The sequence below is a fragment of the Mugil cephalus genome, chromosome 22, assembly GCF_022458985.1.
Source record: "Mugil cephalus isolate CIBA_MC_2020 chromosome 22, CIBA_Mcephalus_1.1, whole genome shotgun sequence".
Taxonomy (NCBI): domain Eukaryota; kingdom Metazoa; phylum Chordata; class Actinopteri; order Mugiliformes; family Mugilidae; genus Mugil; species Mugil cephalus.
The window spans coordinates 14,629,383-14,642,059 of NC_061791.1; the positions used below are offsets into that span (position 1 = coordinate 14,629,383).

At 40.4% G+C, this 12,677-nt stretch overlaps 1 protein-coding gene across 3 annotated transcripts in view; it reads right to left on the minus strand.

Annotated features, from left to right (window-relative positions):
• Positions 1-617: 617 nt before the first annotated feature.
• Positions 618-12,677, minus strand: part of LOC125000255 (chemokine-like protein TAFA-2) — a 64,328-nt gene continuing 52,268 nt past the window's right edge. For all 3 annotated transcript variants that reach the window (XM_047575668.1, XM_047575669.1, XM_047575670.1), the window contains 4 exons: positions 11,406-11,561; positions 7,404-7,528; positions 6,722-6,778; positions 618-1,584 (listed from right to left, as the gene is read on the minus strand). In XM_047575668.1, the coding sequence (XP_047431624.1) occupies positions 6,749-6,778; positions 7,404-7,528; positions 11,406-11,561 (311 nt within the window). In that variant the 3' untranslated portion in view covers positions 618-1,584; positions 6,722-6,748. The remainder of the gene's footprint in view (positions 1,585-6,721; positions 6,779-7,403; positions 7,529-11,405; positions 11,562-12,677) is intronic.

Here is a 12,677-nt window from a genome sequence, read left to right on the forward strand (position 1 = left end):
TTGAAGTAAGACAGAAACAAGACAAGAGCCTAGAGCAATGCGTAAGTCTGTCTACTGTCTGTAGAGATTTGATCTAACATTTATGATGCTAGCATACTTATATTTAGCTGGTGTCAGCTAAATAGATCAGAAATTTGGAATGACTTTCATTTAGTAGAATTTGGCTATAAGCCTAAATTAAAAGCTTCTTGGAGATGGTGCCAGCTAAAATGTGTAAATCCATCAATTACAAGGCAATGTTGGATAATACACTGTACTTATTTATTTTTTTATTTTCACTCTCATGATCCCACGGGGCCGCTTTAGTTGGCATGGCAAGTAAATTGAAATGTCCAAAAAAATTGACCCTTGAACATGTATCAGCATTATAACTACCTTATAATTATGTGACATGTATTTTAGTGTTATAGTTCGGCCCAAGTCCCACGGAGGAGGTGGAGCTTATGACCTATACCGCAGCCAGACACCAGGGGGAGCTGTACTTGATTTGGCTTCACTTTTGAGAAGCAGTTCGGCCGTCCACCTTCATACTGCCTGTGGTTGAGATTCTAGACCAATTTGGAAAAAGATTATTTATGGCTCACACACGGTTAAAAGACACAAGGCTTTAGTTACACAACCATAGTTTATTACTGATGCCATTACTTACACAGACAAAGAAAGTGTCAGCGATACCTACTGATAGGTGGTCAGCAATCAGAGTTGAGTAACTAGCTGAAAAAGGTTTTGCGGAACGTTCACTGTCATCACCTAGCAGACGACCAGATGCCGTATTTAATTGACACAGCACTTGTCAGAAATCTGAACTCTAGAACTGCAAAACTAAAAAAAAAGAAACAACAAAAAAAAAAACCTAATCTGACAGAAGTGACATGAAATGGTAGAGTGATTTTCAGAGGAAAAGTACACCAAGGCTGGATTCAGCTTTCTGTCGGTTAACACCTGGCAGGTTTGATCTGTTTATACCTTTTTGAGCACTGGCTTAGTCCAGCGGTACTTAAATTCTCAGCAGTATCTGGGTTGAATGGAACACCTAATACACAGATAATGATGAATGTGGTTGTGCATTTCTTTGAAAATCACCCTGAATATGTGCTGCTAAGACACATATTTTCACCTCTATTTGAACTTTTTGAAACTACACTTTGTTTGAGAAGAAAAACACAACGGACTGATAAAACGGAATTACATTTTCTGTTCAATATTTGCAATGATTATACAAGATACTGACCTGCGCTTCGCCCTCGAAGAACATCCCTTGTAAAGGACATATTAGTCTAGAAATGAACATATAGGCAGGGTTTACCATTGTATTCCACTACAAGCAGTACAATGTCAGAGATTAAATCCTTTCGTCCGATAAGGCTAGTCATATGGAGTCCTTCACATGGAGCACTGAATGATCAGTGCTTTTAATAGGATCTACTTCTCTTTGTCATGTCCATAGAGTTCAAGAAGAAGCAGTCAGAGTTTTCCAAAGATTAATTGCAGTCCAGAAGGAAGGATGTCTCTATTTACAGAAAAGGTCCTTTTCATTACTCCTCTCCTTTTGATGATCCGACGCAACCAGAACAGTTGGTTCACCTGTGTCAGAAGAAAATTGTCATGAAATCAAAGCTTGTCAACATCAAACCACCATCAAAGACATTTAGCTCACAAGCAACGCTAAATATATTTCAGGGTATTACCGTCGACGAAGGTCTGCCGCTGTCTGTCTGAGTGGTGTAACAAAAAAAAAATCACAAAACATCTGCGTGCTGATACAGATACAACAGTTGAACGGACAAATCAAAGTAATAAAACCGAACTTTATCAACAGAAAACCTTCTCCTACACTGTTTGACATGTCAACGATATTTACTAAGCAACTCTTTAATGCATTATTCATTGCTTAAGCCCATTCCCAACCTTGCTGTTTTTATGTTTGCCACTGTAAGAAAACTCATTATCTTTCAAAAAATATGACTAAAAGTCTACAACCCCCTCCAGTGACCCGCAGAGGAAAAAACCCATAGAAGTGTTGGATGAAACAAACAGCGTGTGGGCAGTTTATCCGAAGATGGATAAACCCACCCTACCAGTAGTGGGATTTAAATGGTTTAACGCCATTGGGATCATGAATGTGCTTTGTAGACTTGATGAATATCTCCACAGTAAATATCTTGTGTATCGAAGCAAAACACTAAAGTTGCGTAGCATCAAATCAAAAATGGGAGCTGAAAGAGGCCAAAATGCCCCTTTGAGCAAAGGGGAATTCCATGGGTTTTCTTTGTGGGTTCATCGCTAAGAGCAAGAAATTTCACCTTAAAATGTTCAGTGTAGGACTGCAGCAACAGTTTGATATAATCAGGGACGTTGATTAGCGCCTTGTTTTGAGCAGAATGCACCAACACAGTGAGCAAAGAGAGCCCAAATAAAATGGATGCTTTAAAAAAAAAAAAAACACAAAAAAAACGAATAAGATGCAGTGACCTACCACAGCAGCACAGCTGCTATGGTAGGTCAAGAGTCCTGCTGTTATCTGACCTCAAAATGGCAGTGTCAGTATTTGGACTCTCATGATGAGTCCTGTCTGATTCTTGGTCAGCAGAGCCGTAATCAGACAAGAGCTCAGCGAAGCCTCTTCAGAGCAGATGGCTACAATGGAAACACTGTTTTCCAGCGCCTCAGTAAGTTGTGGTTTCCCGTACAATACTATGGCCAGGGTCTGATTTACTACGCTGTGGTCTCATAGCGAATCAGAAATATTTCTGGCCATCCCAAACAAAGCGTCTCCTCCTCCCTCCCCTCCCTAAAGCCAACTCCCCTCCACATACGCCGGCCGCTCACTTGATCTGTGGTGAATTTAATTTGACGGAGAAAACGGCGCGGACAACTCGCCTAATGTGAAGCTATTTGTGTTGTTCACTAGTGAAAATTGACGCTACCGCCACCATCTACAACCTGATGTTTGTGCTCTCGATTTTTCAGACCATGGAAACTTTATTAGTGAAACTTTAAAATTATTTTGAGAGAGTTGGTCAAAACGTGAAGGAAACGACTCCGGACGTAACGTAAAGAAGCTTAATTTTATAAGCGCTAGCTAGCAGAGTTAAATTGAAAGTTAACCGTTACTATAAATTTGTTTTAATTATTAATTGGCTTTATTGGATCTTATAAACATTTGTCCATAGGATGCCACATTTCAACAGCATTATGTTTAATATTCCTGTTCATGAACTAATTAACCCTAACCATAGTCCAACATCCGCGTTATTACCGTAATGGCGGGCTGATATAAAAACAAATGCATGATTTGATATGGTATCAGTTGTTTTGAGTTGGATCATTATAATTAGGGTTTTATTATTTTTATTAATAAAAAGAATGAAGACTTCACTCCCTCACTCAGTTTTGAATGAAGAACATCAATTGTGACGAGTTAAAAGACAAGTCTAAATGTTAAGTATGTGAACACACCAGTGAAATTCTTTTACATGAGAGGTTATCCCTGTTCCAAATACGTAACGTCCTACTCCGTCTGCATGTGTATTATGTCGTATGTTAATTAGGATATAGGAGGCTTGTGAGTTGGGTTCGTGATCCACATTGAGGATTTTTTCTCTCCTACTTTTCTGCTGTCAGATACTCTGAAGACCTCCATTCTCCTTGAGATTAAATTGCCTGTCATGAAAGTTGGTGGCTGACTGGCAGCTGCTCTGCTCCTCTAAAAGTACATTTTGGAAAAGACTCTCGAGGAACATAACATAACAACCTTCATAATGACGTCCGCTATCGATTCTCGCCGCCTGTCAGCCGCCACGCAGGCTTGACGGACTGAGGGAACCCACTGGCGGACTTGTAAGGCCCCATTATTGAAGCTGAACTTTTGATAGGAAACAGACAGCTCTGACAGCCCGGTTAGATTAATTCACAAATGGGCTGTTTGACACAGAACAGGGCAGAGCAGTGGCGTGGCAGTGCATAGTGTCATATAAATCATCCTCAATTATGCAAAAAAGCAAAACAATCCAAGACGCGTCAGGCTGCCGCTTGACAAGAAAGCCAGGATCATATCAAACACGGGGTTCAGAACTTCCATAAATTTCGACCGCCGCAACACAATGCTCTTCGCTTAACAGGCCGCCGTGAATTCTTCCCTTTACAGGGTCATTTACATTCTGAGCTGTCACTGTGATTAATGTGGTACTAATTTGAGAATAAATTCAGGCTGGAAAGACAAAGAGCCGGGCCGCTGCTTGTCAGAAGAGAAAATGTCTTCAGAGATAGATCTACGCCGCGTTTCACCTCAGGGGGGCGGCGGGATAATCATTAACAGTATTTGAACGACTGTCTGAAACAATGCTAAAAATACTGAGAGGAAAACGCGGAGCCTACCCTGGGTGTTGGCGTTGGTTTAATTGGTGGCTGACAAGTGCTAATTTAAGTGGCAATGGATTCATTTCCATTCGGGTTCCTGAAGTAAGGCTGGCGGAAAGATTTAACACAGCAGGTGCGGGGCTTGTGTTTGTGGAACTCAGCCGTGTAATTGGCACACCGCAGTGTCCTTCTCAGCAATATGTTTTGTGTTATAACTACCATGACAGGGCTTTTCATATTATGGCTGTTTTAAAGATGCACAGTCAAGATTTTTTTTTTTTTTTTTGGTGTGGATTTACTTGTAAAATCAGCAAAAGCAAAAAAGCACAGGGACTGCAGATCCACCCGATTTACTTCTAGCCTCTGGAATAAGGGATATTTCTTCTTATTTTTGGTCACATATAAAAACTCAGTGTGTGCTTTTATTGTATTGGAGTTGCAGAAATATAGCAGATTGGTGCCAAAGCAAAAGTAGTTTGTAAACAGCAATTTTCAGCCACAGCCAATTTTCATGACAAAAATTGTACTGCTAAACCTGGTTAACACTCACAGTGTAACATTTTTGATCTTGTGTGCTTCAACACAATATCTATCGCTGGCTACCAATAATTTGTGTATGAAAAAAATATCTTTAACTGGAATTATGAAAGGTCAAAATTTGGTTTGGCGATTTTCAACTCAGTAGGTAATTCTTAATATTTGAACAGATATCTTTGGCTATAAATGAAAGAGAATTATCTGTGCTAATCACAACCCTAACCCAGTGTTTTATGTCTAAAGGCATATTTCATGTAGTTTGTAATTTTTTTTCCAGGATTTTTTTCCAAGTAACTACTACTTTTGTTGCTGTGCTACTGTTTTCACCAAGCAAAATGTAACCAGAGGTCTAAGTTGTTAATAGCGTTAGATACCTGCAGATGCTAAAATTCCAAACCGTTAGAGTCCTTTAGAAAACCTTACAGAATCTAAGTTATAAATAACATACAGAGTCCATACATACAGACAGACATCTGAAATTAATTAATAAGAAACATTTTTAGTAGTAGTCTGATTTTAAAACGATTAAATCTAGCACCCCTAGTGGTCACATAGAAAGACACAGTTTTGGAAAACTACTTAACTCCATATCGGATAACCTGACACATGTTTGGAACTTTCTGAAATATACTTTGTAGGTGATTGGATGGGCCATTACAGCCTGCATAAGTCTGTACAGAATAAGGAACGCGACAAGATAAAAGACCGTCGGGCGGAGTAAAACCCATCCAACATGGCGACCGTGGGCTCCGCCCACTTCAGACCTCATTTTCCAGGGCTTAGAATTCAATGGGTGATGTCACAATGTGTTTGTCCACAGTCAATGCGTTACGCCAGGTAACTTGAAAAGGATGGCTTTTGGGATGGCTATTATCCAAATTATTCAAAACCTGCACAAAGAATATTTATGCTTCCTTGGGATTATCTCTCTCTTTTTTGTGTTTTTTGCATAATTGTCAGTATTTTGGAAGATTTAGCTGAAACGGCGTCCATTAGCAGCCTTAAAGGCTCCATAGTGCAGATTCCCTGAGACGTCTCTCCTCGAACTGAAACACTGCGGACTCATCTGCTCAAATTGAAGAGAGACTCTGGTATGTGCACAATGAGTACTAATTAAAAATTATAACCTTACAGAGAAGTTTCAGCTGTGTAATAAAAGGGAGTGTGCACTAGCCAACATTAAACCTTTATTCTCCCTCGTCCCCCTGGTATGAATCATCACAGACAGCGCGGGTTACTGATGTCGCCTTTGAGGATTTCAGTATATATCAGCCTCAAAGACGCAATTTAAACTCGACACCTTTACATGTCAGACACTGTTCATCACTCTGAGATGTGCTACAGAATTGACTGTATTCCCCGCTGTGGCCGAGGCTTTGTAGTAGCCGTTCCCCGATTTGTTTACATTTCGAATCCTGGAGGTGTTTCCTTTGTTTGCGCGCGCGTGTGTGTGAATGCGTGACACAGAACCACAGAGGTCACCGTAAACTGGGGGTTCCGAGTTTATGTTGTGCTGTTTTCCCAAAAGCTCGGCAGAGGTGAAGAAGAAAGCGTGACCCCCCCCTGCAGCCTGCAGAAAGATTTGAAACTTAAAGAAAGTTGTTTCTCTGTCAGGGTTCAGGAGTGCGCGCGATAGATCTGCTGGGTAATGCAGATGCTTTGAACGGGTTGTTTCCGTGTGTTGGGATCATATACACATCATTCTCCTCTATCCACCGCTTGACAGTGAAATAATAATGAGCCACATTAATGATTCATTCAGGGAATTTCTCTGTATTTTTCCTGAAAAATAATAAAATATTAACGACGACAACAGATTCATCACCTGGACTCCGCTGTGAAGCCTCTGACGTTACCAGAGCTGGTCTCTGTCAGCAGAAATCTTTCCGGGCATCCGTGTTGAAGAAGACAACAGAAATGAATAGAGTTAGTTTTCTGACCGGGAGGAGATCAAGATCAGATAATTATTTAAAATCTGATCCCATCAGTAGACGATAACACTTTTTTCTTAGAAGCTTGGAGAACAAAGTAAAAAAAAAAAAAGCCTGTATAGATATATATATCCTGTTTTGAGGTCCCGACAAACCCCTGAATCAATAGCCCCAGGCTCCAGGCTCCCGGCTCCAGGCAGGTGTGGTGCAGGCAGTTTAAATAATTAAGTACATGGGAGAGAGACAGAACTGAAGTCTACGGGCCGTCATAACACACTGAAGGATACGGGCATCGTGTTACAATGTTAAAAGCAGGTAATTGGAGTGAGTAATTGGCCAGTTTGGGTGCTCAAAGTGGCCTGAAAGTGCTAAGGAGACACGGCAGCTCATTGATCAGAGGCCCCCCGAGGGTCCGAGCACCGACTGCAAACATTAGTTTTTTAGGTAAAAGCAAGGGAGACGACTGTAACAGAAGCCACGGCCTCTTGACCTTGAGGACCTGAGGATCCGTGGTGGGTTCAGATTCAACAGGTTTGAATACGGCGTCGGAGAAGCAGGCCCGTTTCTTAGACTTACCTTCGTAGTTTTGATCTTGTTCCCCGTAGCGCAGCTCCAGCCCTTGAGATCAGGAAGAACTTTGCATTCCTCCCCGTCAAGGCACGGATGCATCTGACACCACCACTTCTGCTCCACTATTGAGGCTAAGAGAAAACACACAGTGTCCAAAGAGCAAATACTCAGGAAAGTCTTTGTTCATGCTGTATGTGGACATAGTCCTATTATAGAAACTTGTCTTTTAAAAATAAAAGTAAAGCGGAATATATTGCTATTCTCAATGGCTTCGCCACAAATAAAAGTAAACCGAGTCTGTGCACTCATACACATGCACCTCCAAAACTGCCGATTCTAACTCCTGACTAACTGGATAAAAGAAAAGTATGTTATTTATCATAATTCTGTCGTATAATTGACAGCTCTTCAGAGATGATCGCATTGATGGATGAAATGAACCCACAGGGAAATTAGACAAAAACTAGCAACAAAACAGCTAGGGAAGCAGACATTCAGACTAGCACGCTAACATTTAGAAACTAAACCAAGGACAGTGAATGTAATACTTCTGCGTTATGTACCATAGTAGGAAATCTTCCCTTAGAGGTTTTCTAAAGCATTTTTTTTTCATTTTCATATTTAAAAAAAAGATGGTTTTAAGATTTTTGAGCCAAAATGAACATTGCTAGCTTGGCGTAGTGTTACCAGACTAATTTTCTTATCAGAAGAATCTAATAACACTCCATATGGATTTCATTATCAGTCGCGTTCCAACCGCCTGTACAACCAATTGCAGCCATTTTCCTGTAAACTAATGAAACTCTACAGCGCTCTGATGATTAGTTCGACTACGTGGCCGTTTTCTGTCCATCACCACTTAAAGCCCACCCAAATGACTTTGCAGGACCAACAACGAGTTCCCGAGGGAGTCACTCCAGAATTTGCCAGGGGGAAGTTAGCCTGGCTTCTAGGTTAATGGCATCATTACATATGATGCACAAATTAAACATTTTAATCAACGTTTTAATTAATTTAAGGACCAGCTAATATTTATTTCAACAATGATTCTCTTGATTAATCAGTTTTAAATTTTGTTATTGAAATGTGTAAATATCTTTCAAAGTGCCAGTGAGTCTCGTCGTATTTTGACAGCTCTGGCAGGTAAGTGATGCAAGCCCGGGTCCTCCTGATCGGTGTCAAGGATGGGATCTGGAAACCGCTGCGACTACAGTAAAACCTTCAACTGCAGTGAGAGCACCTCTTCAGCTGCCTCCATAACGGAGAACATTAAGCTTCTGCCGCTGCGTTGTACAAGACATCATTTAAATTTGGCATATTACAGAGGTCATTATCCACGTTCCACAACCCCATCCACGAGCATTAGCGTCCTCTCTAATGAAGAGGGTGGTTATTATACACACAACAGCGGAGCCTCGCTGGAGAAAAATGCACCGAATGGAGACTTTATGACATGAGGGAATCAATTTGTATTACGCAGGCACAGTTATAGCTGCTGCGTGGTGTAAAAAGTGCGCCAGGTCAACTGCGAGCAGATGGTGGTTGTGTAACAGCGGCTATTAAAAAGCCACAAAGGTTTCTCCTGAAATGAAATGGGGAGCATTGATGACCAAACATACAAAAGTGCATGGAGTAAGTTTCACATAACGGTTAATGATGCTTTAAAACCATGAGGGCAGCTTAGACCGAAACATCTGGGAGCAAGAATTAGTTATGCTTTGATCTACAGTATTTATGATATTTTTAACTGTAGCTGTAAAAGACGCCTGCGAGTTCTTGCTTTGACCTTGAGCTCGTATTCATAAATGATCAGAGATGTTCTTTTGTAGTAAAGTGCTCCTAACTTGGCTCTCATGCTGCCAAATACAGCATCAATGATGTGAATTGAGGGGTTCACACTTAATTAATATTAATTTTTTCTTTTATCAAAAATAAAAAAGTTCTTACCACGGTGAGTAGGGAAGTGTGGTTAAATCTGGATGAGTGTGAAGTGTGGAAATTCAAACCGTGTACGAGATGGATAGTTGTGACATTACTATGAAGTGCAGTAGTGGAACCCAAACGTGACAAGTCTGATTAACTGTCAACATGTGACTTTATGGAACCTCCTCATTAAATATTCACATTACACATAGATGTAGATGTGCAGTATAACTTTCAGATCATTTTTAAGCCTGTTGTGTATTTAACGGTCTAGTATTATAATCGAAGATTGTGTAATTGCTGGCAACTTGACCAGAGTTGATTGTATACTGTTTGTGTATTCTGTAAATATGTACTGGTGTGACAAGTGATGGAATGGTCACAAGTCAATCTGAACCAGTTATCAGTTTTGCCAATGTACAACTTTCGAAAGAAGTTCTAGATTTTATCCAAAAGACAAACAATATGATGAGTAAAGCCACCCAAAACAAATACTCCCGATCTTTATTCTGAGATAACCAACTGCTTGTAGTAGCCTCATACACCAAGTCATTATGCCATTATGACCATCTTCCTAATATTGTGTAGGTCTCCCTTGTCGTCTCCAAAATGGCTATGACTCATCAGAGAATGGACATGGATCTTCTGAGGGTATTAAGGTGTCCTGGACACATTGTCACCACATGCCCAATCCACCTCAACTTACTCTGTTTGATGCAAAGGAGCAATGTCTCTACTCTGAGCTTCTTCTGAATGTCCAACCTCCAGCCCTTCCCATTAGATGTTATTTATTCGTGCATCTTTTTGTAGCAAATCCATCTTCTGTATTCTACTTATCTACTACACCTACGGTCAACAACATGTCCTAGATGTGTTAAGGATTTTTAATCCGTCTGTGAAAGTTCTCAGCCAGTCAGGTCATAGCAATCCAAAAGGTGTTTGACGAAAGGAAAACTGGACTTGTGGAGTAGGATGAGTAGGATGAGTAGGACGTGGATGAGTGGAGAAACATCTCCAAGAAATTTCTACAAGTCCAGTTGCCTTTCTTCAAATGCCTTTTGGATTCAATCCTTAACATTTAAAGATTTCTTTACTTTCATCACCACATATGTTGGTCATAAGCACCAGTAAAAAGTCTACTGAAGTCCAAAGGTACCGCACAGTTTCTTGATATTACAGGACCCTTGATAGAAAATTCCTTCAGAAAAGTTTGCTCTTATTTTCTGTCTCTCTAAATGACAGATCCCTTTAAGATGTCTCGGATGTCTAGAGGTTCATTTATCTTCATATAAAGAGGAGATTGTCTCACAGTGAGCGGAGCTAAAGGTAATCCCTGGTTGTAGAAGAAAGAATAATTAAAAGGTTAAGTGCTGATCATTTTTTTCCCAAGATCACCCGTGGTGCTTTAAACGGAGGCCAGTGGCTCACAGCTCTAATTTGCAGAAAATGTCAATACTAAAATGTCAAGGAATAGGTCAAACACGACTGGGTCCAGAGTTTAGCCAGAAACCCACACTTTTCAGACCAAAGTGAAGGCGCCACTCGAGCCGAGTCGGGGGTCTGGCACATTAGCATGCTAACAGACCTTCTGGGTCATTGATTTTACAGTCTGCAGTGGACAGCATCACATTCATTTGTAAGTGATTGAGAAAAAAAACGTTCAGTAGTGTCTTTGTAAGGCTAATGGATTCAGTATTCTCTGTTAATATTATATATCAATGCCATGATAAGCTAATACAGGTCAAAAATAATTTATTCAGATAGGATAGTGGGATCAAAAGGAGTATTTCTTACTCCACAGTTACATTTGATAATTTGGCATTATCACTGATGCAACTACTACTTTGCTTACCCTAACTACTTTTAACTGATACTACATTATTCTTCATCCATCAACGTCATTAAGCAACGTTCAGATATTAAACTTAATGATTGCACCACAAATCATTGATGAGATTGAACATCTCATCAATGATTTCAGCCAAACCTGCTCCTCAACATTTGTCAAAAGGAGTTTCAGCAAAAAAACTAATAAATGAAATGGAGTGAAAATTGCCCATGAGTTATTAATTTACAGTAGCGTACCATCTACACATGAAGGAGCAGCTCTGGTGGTGCCGGCCACTTGCCCGGGAAAGCAGGAGCACTTCACAGTTTGAGACCGTTCCTCGATTTTGTTCTTGTTGCAGCAGCGGTGCAACGCCACCACCTCGCAGGTGCCTGTTCGGACATGGTGCGCTGCTGGAGAAATGACAGGAGGAGAGGAATAATTAGCGTGGCGAATAATTAGCTGTAGTCGGTACATCCGTCTGCACCCATGCTGCTGGCCTCGGAGTGAGTCTCAGAAGAATATCACTTTCATGTGTCTCAGTAGTGAGAAAAAAAATGAATTCCCCAGGAAAGTAGGATACTAATTTCCACCAGAGCGCATTCATCACAGAAAAACTCTGTGTTTACATACATCTACATGTCACACTCAAGAGACAGCTTTAAGATAGAATTTTCAAAAGTATTAAAGCCCAAAATCAAGCTCCAAGCACGATAGATCCTACACTTCCCACGACTGAACAGATACGCCTCAAACTTTAAGCCTACAGTAGTGTAAAAAAATAAAAAAATCAATTAATTTAAATATTACTTTTGAAATTATGAATTTATGAAAACTCAACAAGGCAACTTTAAAAACTCAACAAGGGACCTTTAAAAACTTGACACTGTACCTTTTAAGCACATGTGCATTGCTTTTTTTTGTATTTAGAGCTAGTTTCCAGATTGTGCTCCATTGTCTGAATTATTTAGAGCTTTAGCCGCCCTGTTCTCTTTTTAATTGCATGTGACATTTTCATGAGGTGTTAGTCTGGAGAGATACGCACTGCTGCCGCAGTAAACAGTAAATCTGACATGACCGCATGAAACTGGCCTTAAGTGTCCATACTGTAGCAGCTCAGCTAAAGCCAGTTAATTTAGTTTCCAGTGTCAGTGTGTTCCATTGGTTTCAAAAGTTTCAAATGACTGTTAGAAGCTACTCACAGCAACAGAATTGGTTACTTTGCTCAGACTGGTATTAAAGAGTCTGTATTGTGTCTGTTGTCTTCCTGATTAGGACAGTCTGCTCTCTACTCTCTATTCTGATTGGTCGACCTTTTAGAAAGTCTGTTTGAATGTAGGTATTGTAGTCCCAGCCGTCTAAGTTGGGACGCCGTCGCATAAAGAGAGCTGGCTCCATCTGACAAAGCTTCTAGAGAAAGTTGGACATTTGTTCAGAGCGATATGGAAAATAACAGGGATGTTGGTAACTTCTAGTCTGTGATGACAAGTCCATAGTGTTCATGATCTTGAGATCTGAACACAATAACA